Source organism: Schistocerca piceifrons, chromosome 7, assembly GCF_021461385.2.
Source record: "Schistocerca piceifrons isolate TAMUIC-IGC-003096 chromosome 7, iqSchPice1.1, whole genome shotgun sequence".
Classification (NCBI taxonomy): Eukaryota; Metazoa; Arthropoda; class Insecta; order Orthoptera; family Acrididae; genus Schistocerca; species Schistocerca piceifrons.
In genome coordinates, this window is record NC_060144.1 from 89,389,677 (window position 1) to 89,406,587 (window position 16,911).

General features: G+C 37.2%; 1 protein-coding gene across 1 annotated transcript in view; it reads right to left on the reverse strand.

Annotated features, from left to right (window-relative positions):
* Nucleotides 1-16,911, reverse strand: part of LOC124804918 (phosphatidylinositol phosphatase PTPRQ-like) — a 424,691-nt gene that overhangs the window by 144,170 nt on the left and 263,610 nt on the right. Inside the window, exons 10-12 of the mRNA XM_047265295.1 lie at nucleotides 10,216-10,371; nucleotides 9,860-9,965; nucleotides 9,536-9,768 (exon numbers count right to left, since the gene is read on the reverse strand). Coding sequence (XP_047121251.1) covers nucleotides 9,536-9,768; nucleotides 9,860-9,965; nucleotides 10,216-10,371 — 495 coding nt within the window. The remainder of the gene's footprint in view (nucleotides 1-9,535; nucleotides 9,769-9,859; nucleotides 9,966-10,215; nucleotides 10,372-16,911) is intronic.

Sequence of the window (16,911 nt, forward strand, 5' to 3'; positions counted from 1 at the left end):
ATCATTTTTCCTTAACAATTATTTCTCAGAACAATCTACCATAAAACATCCTCACAAGCTTTTCGGATTGCTTCTTGCCACCCTGTGTGTGTGTGTGTGTGTGTGTGTGTGTGTGTGTGTGTGTGTGTGTGTGTGTGTGTGTGTGTGTGCATGACAAAAAATGTTAAGTTCATAAGAAGTTGGAATATTGTTAATTATAAGTAGAAATCAAGAATTATAACATAAAAAAGCTTTTAAAAGAGCTACAATGTAATGAATTTATATGGGCCTGAATTTTGTAATAATGAGAAGCACTGAAGTAATTTTATGTGGAAGAGATTGTTGGGGGGCTGTCTGTTTAATTTCTTTAGCACAGACTAATTGAATAACCAGACTGTGTAATTTTGTTTTGCACATAACTTTAACATTGTAAAAGAAGTGTCAAGTTATACTGATGAAAATGCAAAGTATTACACCATGAACACCTTGATCAAACACTGTGTGTGTGTGTGTGTGTGTGTGTGTGTGTGTGTGTGTGTGTGTGTGTGTGTGCATGACAAAAAATGTTAAGTTCATAAGAAGTTGGAATATTGTTAATTATAAGTAGAAATCAAGAATTATAACATAAAAAAGCTTTTAAAAGAGCTACAATGTAATGAATTTATATGGGCCTGAATTTTGTAATAATGAGAAGCACTGAAGTAATTTTCATCTTATGTTTTATGTGGAAGAGATTGTTGGGGGGCTGTCTGTTTAATTTCTTTAGCACAGACTAATTGAATAACCAGACTGTGTAATTTTGTTTTGCACATAACTTTAACATTGTAAAAGAAGTGTCAAGTTATACTGATGAAAATGCAAAGTATTACACCATGAACACCTTGATCAAACACTACCAAGCTCACACTGCAGTATTTCCATGCCTGTTGAGTATATTGATTACAATTTCATACCTACACAAGCTTACTTTTAATCCCGAAAAAGAGTTATTCTTACAGATGAAGAATTGTGATGGTATATGATGGCTACTGGATGCGTCTTGTATTGCTGTAACTTTTCAGTTGGATATCACAACACAGTGCAGCCAGCAGACATGCACATGCAGCTTATGACCATCTTTCAGGTTTTGAGGAAGGTTGAATCATTAGAGTGAGACACATTATGGAGCATGATACCAACGGAGAGACCATTGACAGATAGAAAAGTGCAATTGGTGCAAGAAGAGTGGTGGCAATATGGACTCTGGACTACAATGTGGCAAGAAGTGTATGCACATCTCCACTCAGAAAGACCACACAATGAGAAGATCATAAGATTATTTGACTGGCTTTGGTGAATAGAAAGCTAGCAACAGTACAAATCATAGTACAGGCAAGAGGTAGAGCATCATCACAAACTGTCAGGAACAGAGTACTGGAAGCTGGGTTGAGATCTCAAGCTGCCACGCATTGTTTACTCCTGACATCACACAACACATCCCCTGCCCTATGCTTTACCAACACGCTGGATTAGCCGAGCAGTCTAAGGCGCTGCAGTCATGTAGTGTGCGGCTGGTCCCGGTGGAGGTTCGAGTCCTCCCTCGGGCGTGGGTCTATGTGTTTGTCCTTAGGATAAGTTAGGTTAAGTAGTGTGTAAGCTTAGGGACTGATGACATTAGCAGTTAAGTCCCATAAGATTTCGCACACATTTGAACATTTTTTTATGCTTTACCACACAGCCCACAAACACACCCAATGAGGTATGCTACAGAGACCTAGCCAAATTCTTAAATTGTCAGCATTATCCAATCATTCTCACATAAAAATCAAAATGGAACTCCAAAAAAGCCAAATGGTCTGAATTTTCCAAGCAAATGGCTGTCAACATGATGTTCACTAACTATGACAGGTTCATTGGAGTACTGAAAAGTGCAGAAAAATGATGCATACTGAGAGATTACCACAAATAATACATTTCCAGCTGGAAAGGAGACTGTTACAGGCCTCTTAGGAATCTGAAGATAGTGGGAAGACAGTACAGTTCCTACTACATGGTCAGCTCCACAAATAGCTGAGTTTTGCCAGGTCTTGCTGGAATTCCAGATTGGTTTTACAAATAGTACTCTACAGCATTGTGTCTTTACTTAGCTCACATATCACAAAGTCCCAAGAAACTGGAAAAAAGTGCTGGTAACTCCCATATAAAAGAAATGTTAAAGGATGGGTACCCACAAAACTACAGACCAATATCATTAACATAAGTTTGCTGTAGAATCCTTGAACATATTCTCTGTTTGAATATAATAAATTTCCTTGAGAGGAAAATCTTCTGTCCACAAATTGGCACAATTTTAGAAAACATCACTGGTGCAAAAACTTGACTTGCCCTTTTCTCACTGGAGATCCTGCAAACCATGAAGGAAGGGCAACAGGTGGATTCCATGTTTCTAGATTTCCATAAAGCATCTGACATGGTGCTACACTGCCAACTGTTAACAAAGGTATAAGCATACAGAATATGTTCCCACTGTGTGAGTGTCTTGAAGACCTCATAAGAAACAGAACCCAGTATGTTGACGTCAATGGCGAGCATTCATCAGAGACAAAGGTATAATGAGGAGTGCCCCAGAGAAGTGTGACAGAAATGATCTGGCAGGAAGGGTAAGCAGTAGCTCTTTTCAGATGATGCTGTGGTGTATGGGAAGGTGTCACTGTTGAGTGGCTGTAGGAGGATACAAGATGACTTACATGGGGACCATCAGAAGCATAAATAATGGATTTGCTGTGTCTCAGATGTTATAGAGGGAGATGCCCTGAGTAAGAGGCTACCCAAATTTTTAGTGGTGGGCCTTGGTTTTCGAGAAAATTGATTTTGAAATTCACTGCATGCTCAAAACAAAAAGAGTACACTGTGTGAAATTATTAAGAAATATTCAATTTTGGCATAGTAATTTAATTTTGATGTCATTATTACAAAATCTTGCTTGCTATCACCTGCATCGCTTGCTATTCCACAACAGAAATCTAGATGATATTTGTCATAAAAGCAACTGAAACACAATGTTATTCAGCTCCAAGGACATTTCATAAAAGCTACTGTCTTACAGGAGCACGGAGTTTTCGAGAGTGATACCGGAAAACATTGCTCATTTACATTCAAAGAGGTTTCTCTTTCATCCATTAACTTTGATGCTGGCTCATGTGCAAATTCATTGTCTATGAAATTACCATCTCCCTCTGCTCCCATGTACTGCTTTATATTATGTTGATTCATCTGCAAGTAACAGAACATTCACACAAAAGTGCAACTTACCATCTCATATTCGTGCACCTCATCTTCTTCATTGATGTTCATTAATTCATCGCCATCTATCTCCTGGCCAACAGGTCTTGTATTGCAATACATATCTCACTGCCAATTGCAATTGAATTTGCAGAAATCATGCTGGACGGTACATTTGTTAGAAGATTTAAATTGCGAAGCAGCTTTTTGGTGTATTTGATGGTGTTAGTGATTTCGTCCCTTGATTGTTCATTCAACTTCTCTACCAATGATGTATCTTCTTCTGGCTGCACTTCTGTAGACACACTTGGGTACAACCCATTTCACTGTATTCTTTGGACACACATGGCACTAACAACATGTTGGGAGCAACGGACATTGAAGACAAATGCAAACTAGCAGTTCAGGAGCTAGGTCACTGCTGGTTGCATGACCATGGCAGCACATGTGCATAATACACAGAGGACTGTCCATGGAAACTCTGTTTATTATGAAATTATATCGCCATAGCCAAAAAAAGGCAGTGACCGGGGTGATACACAGTCACAGTACACAGAGTTTGCACAGGATGTCCGCATGGACAGTACACTTTCTGTTTGACAAATGTACACAATTTAAACTTCTTAATAATTTCACACAATTTACACTGTTTGTTGATATTCTGTAAAATAAAATAGAAAAGTGTCACACTATTCTGATTTTAAAAAAAGCAAAAATACAGAAAGAACCCAAACACCGTATCTCCAGCATGGTAGCTGTAGACCTTAACCTATGTGCCATGCTCCCTTGGTTGGAACATGGCTAATATTAGGCATACTAAATTGCACAGTGAACTTCAAAATCAATTTTCTTGAAAACCAAGGCCCATCGCTAAAAATGCGGATAGCCTCACACTCAGGACATGTCCCTCTACAACAAATCCGTGGCCCATCAAGATCTGTTATTAACACTTCTGATGGTGCCCTTGTTAGACAAAGTTTCCAGTTGGTGTGATGAATCACAGCTAGCTTTAAATGTATAAAAATGTAAGTTAATGCCAATGGGTAGGAAAAACAAACTCGTAATGTTCGAATACAGCATTAGTAGTGTGCTGCTTGACACAGTCACATTGATTAAATTTCTAGGTGTAACACTGCAAAGAAATATGACTTGGAATGAGCATGTAAGGATTGTAGTAGGGAAGGTGAAAGGTTGACTTCAGTTTATTGGAGAATTTTAGGGAAGTGTGGTTCATCTGTAAAGAACTCTGCTTATAGGACGTGAGTGCAACCCATTGTTGGATACTGCTCAATTGTTTGGGATCTGTACCAGGTCAGATTAAAGGAAGATATAAAAGGAATTCAGAGGCAGGCTGCTACATTTGTTTCTGATGGGTTCAAACAATATGCAAGTATTATGGAGATGCTTCAGGAACTCAAATGCAAAACACTGGAGGAAAGGCAACAGTCTTTTCAAGGAGCACTATTGACAAAATTTAGAGAACTGGCATTTGAGGCTGACTACAGAACGATTTTGCTGCTACCAATGTACATTTCACATAATGGCCATTAATATAAGATTAGAAAGATCATAGTTCGCGCAGAGGCTTATAGACAGTCATTTTGCCCTCAATCTCTTTGCAAGTGGAACAGGAAAGAAACATGGTGTTTTGGATAGTATGTATGTAGATGTAGATGTAGTTTTCCATCCCTTTTCAATTGGAAGAGACCATGGAAGGTATGAACAATGTGAAATCTAGAAAGGCAGCAGCTGTTGATGACATTTACCCTGGATTTCTGTTTCATTGTGGTCCTGCTACTGTCAAATATCTCAGCACCTTTTCAAACATCAAGACAGGCCATCTGCCACTTATCTTCTGGAAAACTAAGATCATTGCTGTACTGAAGCCAAATTAATATTTCTCAAAAGTTGAAAACTAACACCCAGTTGCTGCCCTTGGCATCATGTTCAAACTTCTGGAGAGGCTCATTTGTAACCAAATCTGCTCAGCCTTCAACAAACACATCCTTATAGAGCAAACAGGGTTAGACAAGGAAGAGGATGGGCTAAAAATAGCAACTCATATAAAAAACTGCTTTTGGAAGCAGAAATCAGACATGCAGATCTTCTTAGACCTAACTGCAGCCTGTGATGCCACCTGGTGTGACAGTCCCCTACTCAGCTTGATCACAGTCATTCCACATTGGAAACTAGCCATTTTAATTGGCAACATGCTAAGCAATAGATACTTTCAGGTCTTCCCAGAGTTCTAAAAGTATAGTTCACAAAGTAAGTGAGGGTAACACCAAGGTTCTGTTTTGGCCTTACCCTTTTAATTTGTATTGATATGCTCTTCCAGAAACAAAGTTTAGTAATTTTATATGGGTTGGATAAAAAGTAGTGGCAACATAGTTACAATTCATACCCAACTTTATTGACAGACATATATCATATAACATGCCCTCTGTATGACTGCCCCACATCATTATCCCCTTTCCCCACAGAGATGGAAGGCATCATATACCATCAGCTGATGTCGCACAACAACCATCCCATGACACAGGTGATATGTTCTCTTGTGTTGTAGCATGTGCCATGAAGAGGTTCCTCTACATCGGCCAACATGTCATAACCTCACAGACTCATCAGACAGTAGAAATGCTATATGATGAACATCCTCCATGTTACGGCAGTGTTATCATTACTTTCTTCCAACCCATGCATTTATGCTGACAATATTGCTTTGCCCACTCACAATGAAAGCTTGAGAGAAGTTGAAACAACACTAACATCAGACACGAAGATGTTGGATGAATACTTCAAACAAAATTCATTTCAACCAAATCCTCAATAGCCCATTCTATCAATTTTCCACCTACAGAATAAACAAATAAAGTACAAACCTAATGTCGCATTTAGAGATCAAATTCTCCAATATTGCAACACTCCAAAATACCTTGGTGTGAACCTATACAGTTCACTGACACACAAAATTCATCTCTGGAATGTGGCAGCTAAAATCAAAATTGGGAACAGTAGTGTCCAGAAGTTAACAGTAACTGTGTGGCGTACCATTGTAGCAGTCCTCAGATCATCAGTTTTAGCTCTTTGATGCTTAGTCACAGGATAATGCTCTTCCAGTTGGGTAAATAGTCCCCACACTACAATAATTAACACAGTTCAATCAAGCAGTGCACCCCATCACAGGGTGTATTTAGCCCATTGGCTGTCACATCTTAGTAATAGTCCACTAATACCATTAATAAGATCATGGCCATTGCTGAACATGTGGACAACATACACATTAGGAAGTGCAGGAATAGTGCAAAGCACTTAACTTGCATAATCTAGAGATAGTAAGGCACTATCCAATTAGGTAAAGAGTGAGCAAGTGGACAAGAATGGAAAACAACCCAGAATTACCAGTTCATTCAGAATTTTCGTTTTTGCTATTCTTTAACTGGTGTGCTTTAACAGACAACACAAAAACTTCCATAAACCATTCTGACAATATTATTAATATTATACATATATTGTTACATTCCATCTTGGATCTTCCATTGTTTGATAAACCATTCTGGGAAATTCATATTATCCATCCAGGTGCTTTTTGAGAGGTGTAAACAATAGTCATTGGAGATACAGTAATGTTTTTCAAAAAGTAATGCAGTTTCGTACTTTTATCCATGGGAGCATGGGCAGTCTGTCTCTACCAGTAGCATTAGCACAAGCTATAGCAGTTATACAATCCTTGCTTATTTTAGGACCAGGTGCTGCTAATTCATGATGTGAAGCAAGAGTTTCTCTTGGCTAAGCTTTCCAATTGAGCCCAGTTTCATTAGCATTGTAAACATTTTTGAGAGCATAAGCTTCTTCCTTCAATACATCTCTTAGTCATATTTTGAAAGGATCAGCTGATGAAGACTCAGCAGACAGTTTTTCTCCTTGTATTTGAAGCTTACAAATGCTGTGTCTTGACTTGAAGCATATTAACCAGCCTGTGATTGCTTTGACATTCACCAGCCCTCCAACATTTTAATTAAACAGAACTGCATTTTCACATAGAATGGGACCACAGAAAGGTTCTCCTGGTGATCTTTTTTCTGTAAACTACTTTTAAACAGCATCTTCTAGATCTGTGTTCATGGTGAGCTTAATAGTTTCACACCTTGTTGATCCATCAGCAGAATCATGCTGAGATACAGAACTGATGATGCTTGTCTTTTGTTTTCTTTTATATCCAAAATTCTTGTCTTACCAACCTTGTACTAATTAGGTAACATGGTTGCAGATTGGTTCACTGTCGCTCCACATCTGACCCAGTGTTTCATTGTATAACACTCCTCCAATCTTTTATTAATCTTGTATTTATCTCTCACAGAGAGGACAATATTTTTACGTTTAAGCTATTTATAATATAAGTTTACTTTATGCACCAAAGTTAACACAAGACACTGTAACAGAGTGCAAACTATTAATATTGTTGGCAACTCAGCATTGATGAAGAGGGGAGCCATGCCCCCTCAGTGGAGGGCATGCACGAGTCAGAAACAATTCAGGTACATGGTTGGTCAGTTGGCCAATATTCAGATACTCAAGGTTCTACTGTACCTCAATGATACTGATGCATAATGAATTGGATCAGAACTGACTGGGTCAGATGTGGAGCATCAGAGAACCAACATATAACACTAAACATAGAGACTTGCATGGTGTAGACCTAAATTCAACTGGGACACCGGGTGGCATTCTGTGCTGATCAGTGAGGAGTCTTTCTTATGTCTAAGGAAGAATCTATAGAATATGATGAACAAATAAATGGACAAATAAATCTGATCAACAACAACATTTAAATAAATGCTTAATGAAATTTCATAGGAACTATCGACTCTCAAGATCCATACCTCTCCAACACTTGGAACCATGACATGGAAAGTTACTGAGCTATTGGATATGACAGTAGCACTGACTTGGTAATTGTTGTAGGGAGGCTGAATGCTTGTAAGTATATAAAAAGAATAGTGAACCATGTTGCTGCAACCTTCAGGACCAGGATAGCAAATGACACTATGTTCAAGTAGGATAAAGGAAAACGCCACATTGCAGTTCACACTAGTAACAGGCTTAAGGAAATATAGATCATTTACTGACCTGCTAGGATAAAGGAAAACCCCACATTACAGTTCACACCAGTAACAGGCTGAAGGAGGTACAGATCATTTACTGACCTGCTATATCTGCTGGTTCTGTCTAGGATGCAATAGATAGATGTATACCTTCATACCAGCCAGCAGCCAGCAATCTTTACCAGATGAGAAAGCAAATGTCTCAAGTGTGGCAAGAATTCCTCAAGCTGTCATTCAGCAGCTGTAAGCATTCAGGCCACCTCGAATGCAAGGGTGTAGCCTACTTGTTTCAGTGGGATTCACAGCTCATAGTGATGCTGATAATCGACATCAGTCCCGAATGAAATGAAAGTATAATAATTTAGTACCAATTATGTGCTGAAATCTTCACAGTGTTTGATAAATATCAGACTGATGTTTCATGGTATAATGCTTATCATTTTCATCGGTGTACTTGTGTGGAGACAACTTGCACCTGGCCACCCTACATAAATGGATGAGTATTTACCACATACTGAAAATTAATAATTTAATATTACTGTATCCATTGTAGGCATTTGATGCCGTTCTACTAGTCAGAAAGCATAAAAATTTGTCAAATTATTATTTTTAGATATATCAGATGGGACAGAATGTCAAACTCTAAAGGAAATAATCAAAAAACTTAACAGTTTCAAACTTATGTATGTGACTGTCAGGAATTAATGCCTAATCTTCATTCTTTCCGTGATTTGAAAACTATTAATTCAAGTTTGGTTTTAAATTTGTGTATTCATCAGCCCACTGTGCTCATTCAAAAATACAGGAGTATTCATTTTTTGTTTTGACTTTTTGAAAACAGTGAACTAAAGGGCACAAATCACTATTTTCATACCCATTGCCATTCTTTAAAAAATCTAACATACATACAGTGGAAAGAACAAAATTAGAGATGGCATTTATCTGCTATTATTTTATTAATATACAGTGAGATGTGGTGCTAAAGAAGTATGCTGAAAATCAGTGGACAAATAAGATAATAAATAAGTAGCTAATCTGTAGATTCAGCAGGGAGAGGAACACGTGGAAAACACTGATAAGAAGAATGGACAGAATGACAGGAGATGTGTTAAGATGTGATAGTTCATTTAATGGTTCCTGCATCTCTCTTTCAAAACAGGTTATATTTTAAGTGATATTGGTATACTTACATGGCAGGATGTTGATATAGCGATTTTTGCGTTTATTATCAGGTAGTCGACCAACAGAAAATGTATTTGTATCATTGATATCAACACATAATGTAGAAAGTAACTGAAATTCACTGCTTAATCGTCCAGGTATGTCTAACAACAGCTCACAATGCTTTGCAAAATTTTTGAGAGGAATGGGCCGAGGACAAACATCTCTTGTGTCATTATTATTAAGGATGGTTGCCAAAGAGCTACAAAAAATCAGATATATATTAGCATTTTAGTGTAACATAATAATGGGAATTTGTTCACTCAAAACTAAAAACAGTTTCAAATATTCACCAAGATATCTGGCCATTCCGGTACATGACAAATCCAAATAAAACAGTCCCTGCCATTAAAAACCCAAACACAAGGCCCAAGGTTAGTCCAACTGCAACTTCACTGTCTGCAAGAAAAAATTACAAACAAATGGAAATTAACTAAACATTTTTATTATATCTGTGCATGAAGCATATAACTAAATGAAACACTTGTACAACACAGGAAAAATATAAATGGTAAGCTGACTCTGTCATGAAGTACATATATTAATTAATTAAATATCACAGCATCGTAGTAAATAAAAGACTTCATTAATACCAGAGTTTTCAAAAAAAATATTGTCTTTATTTGGAATTAGAGTGAAATAAACAGACCTGTGTGGAATGGAACAACATACGAATCTTGATAGCCGTGAGAGGTATAAGCCCGTACTTTGAAAGTGTATTCTGTACGAGGGTGCAGGGGTCCATTACAATACTGATGAGGGCTACAAGACTCATCAGTACCAAGTACAAAAGTAAAAGCTCCACCTGAAAGCAAAATAAATAGAAAATACATTCTTCAAATCCTTAAGAATAACTTTTGATAACCTTCCTACATTAAAAGATTTCTTAAATCAGAATCAGTGAAAATAATACAATTACCTATACTGATCATATTGAGGAATATTTTAACTAAGAGCTACACATAACAATAATGTAAGGTGATAAGAAAACTAACAAAAACATGAGAAACACAGTAACCAACATAACAAATTGCAAGATAATGTGTCAGTGGAATATTCAATCAAGGAAACTAATAGATTGTTGGGTACTGATTACCATCACGAGGCAAAATTTGTAGTACTGCCAACAGACATGTATAGAAACAAAAATTATGCACTAACTTGCATTCACAAACAATAGTTCCACAGTTGGGGCGGAGAGGAATGAGCTGAGGGGGTAAGAAGGAAGTACAAGTCACTCAACCCCATTTATGAGGAGTAGATAAAGATGAAGAGGGATGTTTTAGAAGGACTACATTAGAGACGATACAGTGGTAAGTACCATGCCAGCTTCATCACCAGAGACAATAAGGAGAGAGAGATAAGTTAAGATGCACAAGAGAGCAGAGATGAATAATGTTTTTAGGTATAGGAAAAAAAAGAGCTCATGTATATGGAGTTGAGGGAAATTACAAGGGTCCCTTTCTTCCACCAAGTTCTGACTGCATAGCATAAATGCCAGACAAGTGTCAGTCAGGGAAGAAGGCAACTGTGCATCTCCTGTGCCTTCCACTCTGCCACTGCTGACTTCAAATGTCAATCTGTGCAGGGCTACAGTCACATAAACATGGCCATCTCAATTGATTTTCCCACCAAATGTGAATTGCGAAGTCTTATTCATTTCCTACAAGTAGATGGGTGTAGCATAGCACAGACTGATGAGGAATGAGTTGCATTTATGGAGAAAACTTTATAAGTGATGGTGTTGCAAACAAATGGTGTAGAAAATTTAAATATGGCCAAGGTGACGTGTGAGATGAAGGGGTACAAGGATGCAAGTCTGTGGCTACAGATGACCTTGTTTAATGAGTTGATGAAGTGCTTAAAGAAAACTATAGTTTCATTATGTGGGCTTTCTTTATGGAATTTCCAAAGGTTACAAGATCTTCTCTCTACTCTACCACTTTGGGTCAAAAAGGGAGTTCAAGCTGTCAGCAACCACAATTAATTTGACTGCGTGAAACTTTATGGTGTCTGCAGAGTGCCATTCAAAACAAAAGAAGAGACACACTGATTTCTTTAATTGTTATGATCCATGACAGTGTCTGAACCTCTCAGTACTGATGCAACCCAATGGCTCATTTATCAGTTTTAGCAGGACATTTTCCATCACCTGATCTACCATCAAGTGACTTCCATCATTTCCTTGAACTGAAGAAGCTGGTAGAAGGGCAGTGTTTCCAAACTAACAAGGAGCTTCAGGACCATGTCAAGATTCATTTCAGTTCAGTGGTGGCAACATTTTCTGAAGTGAGTACTGGAAAACTCGACCACAGATACCACAGATACCTCAATCAATTTGGTGATTATATCAAAAAGCGAATATAAATGTGTGTAACATTTAGTAATAAAATAATTTTTATAGGCACATCTCTCTTATTTATGACCTTTAGGATGTTGAAAAACAAAACAGCTCATGTAGTATTGGGTGAAAGAATCCAAATAGCCCATATAGAGTAACAAGTACCCAGATCTCTCACAACATGCTGCAGAGCATAATCAGCATTGGGATAATGGGTGTCCCCAAGGGGGATAGTTCTTCCATGCCAGTTAATCTTCTTAACCAATTTAGTGGGAGGCAGGCCTATATAGTTACTTGGTAAACAACATACACGATTTTGCAAGTCACGCTGATTTGGATTTACCAGTAGGGTGGCTGGAGTAAGTGGTAATAGGTTGTGCATGAGGCGAGTTGTACAGTGGGAACAATTGAACAGGTAGGAACTTTGGGACAATGGCTTGGAAACATCACAAGGGTTTGGCCAGGATGTTACAGAGGTTAGGATATTGATGGAAAGTGGCAGCTTGTGATGTGAGGAGGACATCAAGGAGAGAGGGTCTCACCTCATGGCTTGACTTGACAATGTATTAGTTTCAAAAGTTATGTAATGTGCCACTTTTACTTTTGTATGTGTGCTGGATGGGATGGGATACCCAATAAAATGATTAAAATAGTGTGTGGCATGATAGCACCTCCCCTAACTAAAATATTCAACCAGTCTTTTGAACAGGGATGCTTTCCCAATGTTATGAAGTATGCCAAAGTTGGACCTCTGTTAAGACAGGGTCGAGGGAAGACATAGGAAACTATTGGCCTATTTCTATTCTTACAGTCCTGTCAAAAGTGTCAGAGAAAGCAGCTGCAAACCAGATGAAAAACTTTATTGTGAAAAATGATATTACAAAGTGTAGAACTTTGCATCTGCCATTTTTTCCCCAACATTTGAGGCTTTAATGAAACAAAATTGATTAAACATGTATCATTCAAAGTATTTTCTGTCACTAGCCACTACTTTCTCCCATCTTTTGGGCAGTGTATGAATCCCATGTTGAAAAAATTGTTCATCTTTTGAAGCAATCCATGAATCGATCCAATTTGTGACTTCTTCAGGAGATCGGAAGTGTTGGTCAGCCAGGCCATGCACCATTGATCTAAATAGGTGATAGTCAGAGGGAGCAATGTCTGTAGAATACAGCAGGTGGGGTAGGACTTCCCATTTTAATGTTTCCAAGTACGTTTTTACCTCTTCCGCAACGTGGAGTAGAGCATTGTTGTGCTGCAAAATCACTTTATCGTGCCTCTCACAGTATTGTGGCCATTTGTCATTTAATGCTCTGCTCAAATGCATAAATTGCATTTGATAACAAGCACCTGTGATTGTTTCACTTGGTTTTAATACCTCACAGTACATGACACCGAACTGTTCCCACGAAATGCAGAGCACGATCTTGGAGCCATGAATATTGGGTTTGGCCGTCAATGTGGAAGCATGACCACAATATCCCCATGATTTTTTGCGTTTAGGGTTATTGTAATTAACCCATTTTTGTCCCTGGTGACAATGTGATGCAGAAATCTCTTTGGTTTTTGCCACTAAAGCAACTGTTCATAAACAAACAAATGCCGTTCAACGTCTCTTGGTTTCAGCTCACAAGGGACCCAAGTTCCTTCTTTCTGAATTATACCCATAGCCTTCAGATGTTTGAAATAGCTTGCTGTGTTACTCTCACTAACTGTGCAAAATCTTCTTCAGTTTGATGCGAGTCTTCACTCAGCAATGTCTCAAATTCTGCATCTTCGAAAACACTATGCCAATCTACAATGTTAAAATCACTGTTCTTGAAGCGTTGAAACCACTCATGACACATTCTTTCACTAATAGCGTCCTTACCCTATATACTTGAGCGCATTCAATGAGACTCAGCCACTGTTTACTTCATATTGAAACAAAACAGTAACACCTCCCACAAATGATGAGAATTATGGTTGTAAACTGACTTTTCAATCAAGAACAACTTTATGATGCAGACACAAATTGACTAATGTTTGAATGAGGTTATGTTGACCGAGGTCCAAGCCAACTGCCTGATGTCTGTGATCTGTTTCTTTTGACCATTATTTACCGTTGTGACCACCTATCGGCAAACAGTGGAAGCATAGTTATACACCTTGTATTATAAGTAAGCAGTTTGGATTTCAACCAGGAAAAAACACTCTAGATGCAGTGAATAACTTTATTGAAACAATAGACAAATCTTTGGATCATAGGAATAAAGCTGCAGGTATCTTCTGTGATCTCACAAAAGCATTTAACTCTATGAACCACAACTTGCTCATCTACAAATTAGACAAATACAGAATTAAAGACAATATTCTAAATTGGCTAACATCATCCTTACACAACAGAAAACATGGGGTAACTATCACTTCAGATGCAGTGAATTATTATTCTAAAAGGAGTATAGTATCACAAGGTGTGCCTTAAGGCTCCATTTTGTGTCCAAGTCTGTTACTTTTCTACATAAATGACTTACCCATAAATATAACTTCCCCATCAGTTCTGTTTGCAGATGATACTTCTGTTTTAATTGAAGATGACAATGCAGAAAAAATTCTGAGTTCCATCATAAGCACACTGGATACCTTAGAAAACTGGTTCCAGTTAAATGGGTTGAAACTGAACATTGCAAAAATCTGTACGGTACATTTCAAAACCAAACATTCAAAATGTGTGGAACTTAATATACAACATAACAATCAATCTATGAAAGAAGTTGACACAGTCAAATTCCTGTGAGTAAACGTGGACAAGAACTTAAACTGCAATACACATACTGACTTCCTATCCCATAATCTACGTAGCACTGCATTTGCAATGCAGCACTAGCAAATTCCATTGACCTGAGTACATGAAAAATTGCTTGTCATCGTTATTTTGAATCTCTCATTACATATGGGATCATTTTCTGGGGAAGTTCAAGTAGTGTATCTCAAATACTGAAACTGTAAACGAAAATTGTCCAATACATATGTACTGCACAGCATACAGAGTCTTGTCATTTGTTACTTCAGAATCTACAAATCCTAACTGTTCCCTCCATATACATTTGTGAAATTATAATCTTTTTACACAATAGACAAAAATTATTTGAGGAGAATCATTTTAACCATACATATAACACAAGAAATAAAAATGATTTTATGTTACCCACACACCAATTGAAATTATATGCATGGACTCCACAGTATGTAGGGATCTCAATATATAATAAGTTAATGAGATAAAACATATTTAATCATGAAGCCAGAATTTTAAAAATAAGGCTACAGCACATTCTGTGGGAGAAATGCTACTATTCAGTAGAAGAATTCATAGGGCATGAAATGATAATTTGAGCAAGGGGCAATTAGGTGTTAGATTTTATTGTATGTATATACCAGTATAACAAAATTATATTATTATTATTATTATGCTGTTTTTTAACGTCAACTGTTCTTCGTTTATGGTTAAATTCTACCACAGTTTGACATGTCTCCTGCACCAGAATCAAATGATTTAGAGTATGTATGTTATGGGACAAATAAGAAGAAGAAAAAAACAGCAGAAAAATCAGCAGTACTACACAGTTTGTCTCCTGAAGATACAAAAATTTGTCATATTAGCACTTCTCGGTGACAGAAAACTTTTATATGTGGACTACAGTAATGAATAAACTGAGAAAAATGTAGCTCCCTAATAACAATGGTTTTTTTTTTTTTTTTTTTTTTGAAAAATATTTTAATTCATACATGGACATACATGAATCTTCGATGGATTGTGCATGTATGGTGGTGGATGCAGGGCACATTTTAATTTATCAGATGCAAAATAAATGAAGATATAATTACAGACCACTCAAATAAATTGTGATTATGTTGTTATGAGTTCATTAGGAATATATATTCATCAATCAACAAACAAAGGAAGAACTTAAGCTTAGAATTGAGCACATCAATAACATATTTCTCATTCAATAATTAATTCATTGATTTCATTCATTCATTCATTTACACAACACATTATATAAATTCTACCATGGATGACGGATTTCAGAAATTTGGAATGCTCAAGTCAAGCTGTACATTGACAGGCAGAGTGAGGAGCTGCTGGCTGCTTCTGTAGAGTATACTGATCACACATTATGATGCACACATATCCACTCATTTTGATAATTATTGGAATAAATTTCATCTTACTTTACTTATGTACACAGAGTGTCCCAGGAGGAATGGTCAATATTCAGGGATATGACAGGAATGATCATTTGAAGCAAGAAAGTCCAGTAAACATTGGCTCAAAAATGCAAACCTTAAGAGCTGTGAGCACTTCTCCACCTTTGATACTGAAAGCTCTTTGCTTTCCATATTTTTAGAAGAGGTAATATGGACCAAAAATGAAGTAAAAATTACCTAGTAAACATGGACTATAAAGTGCATACTTCAGGAGCTATGAGCACTTGTTCAGTAGAAGAGACATATGTCAAGATGAACAGATACTCATAGGTCTTGAGGTATGGAGTTTAGAGCCCATATTTACGGGACTTTTTTTCTTCTTTTGGTCCATCCTAACGTCCCTCAAAATATGGAAAGCAAAGACCTTGCACAAGAAAAGATTTGTTTCACAGTATCAGAGATGAAGAAGTGCTAATAGCTCTTAAGGAATGATTTTTAGAGCTCATGTTTACTAGACTTTTTTGTTTTGAATGGACATTCCTTTTATATCATGAATATCTACCATTCCTCCTGGGACATGCATATTAGCAGATAACAGCTACTCTGCAAAAAAAGCTACTGCTTCTCCCCTTCTCACAATTGGGTGGTGTTTACATCTAATATTTAAAAGAAAGCATTTATGTAATTTTACACAGAACACTATTAGCTATGCATACAATGGTAAAACCACTATCTGTTTAACACAAACCTTGGAGCTATATGGAATTTACATCCCAGAGTCTTAACATTCTGATAAATTGTAGATTCAATAGC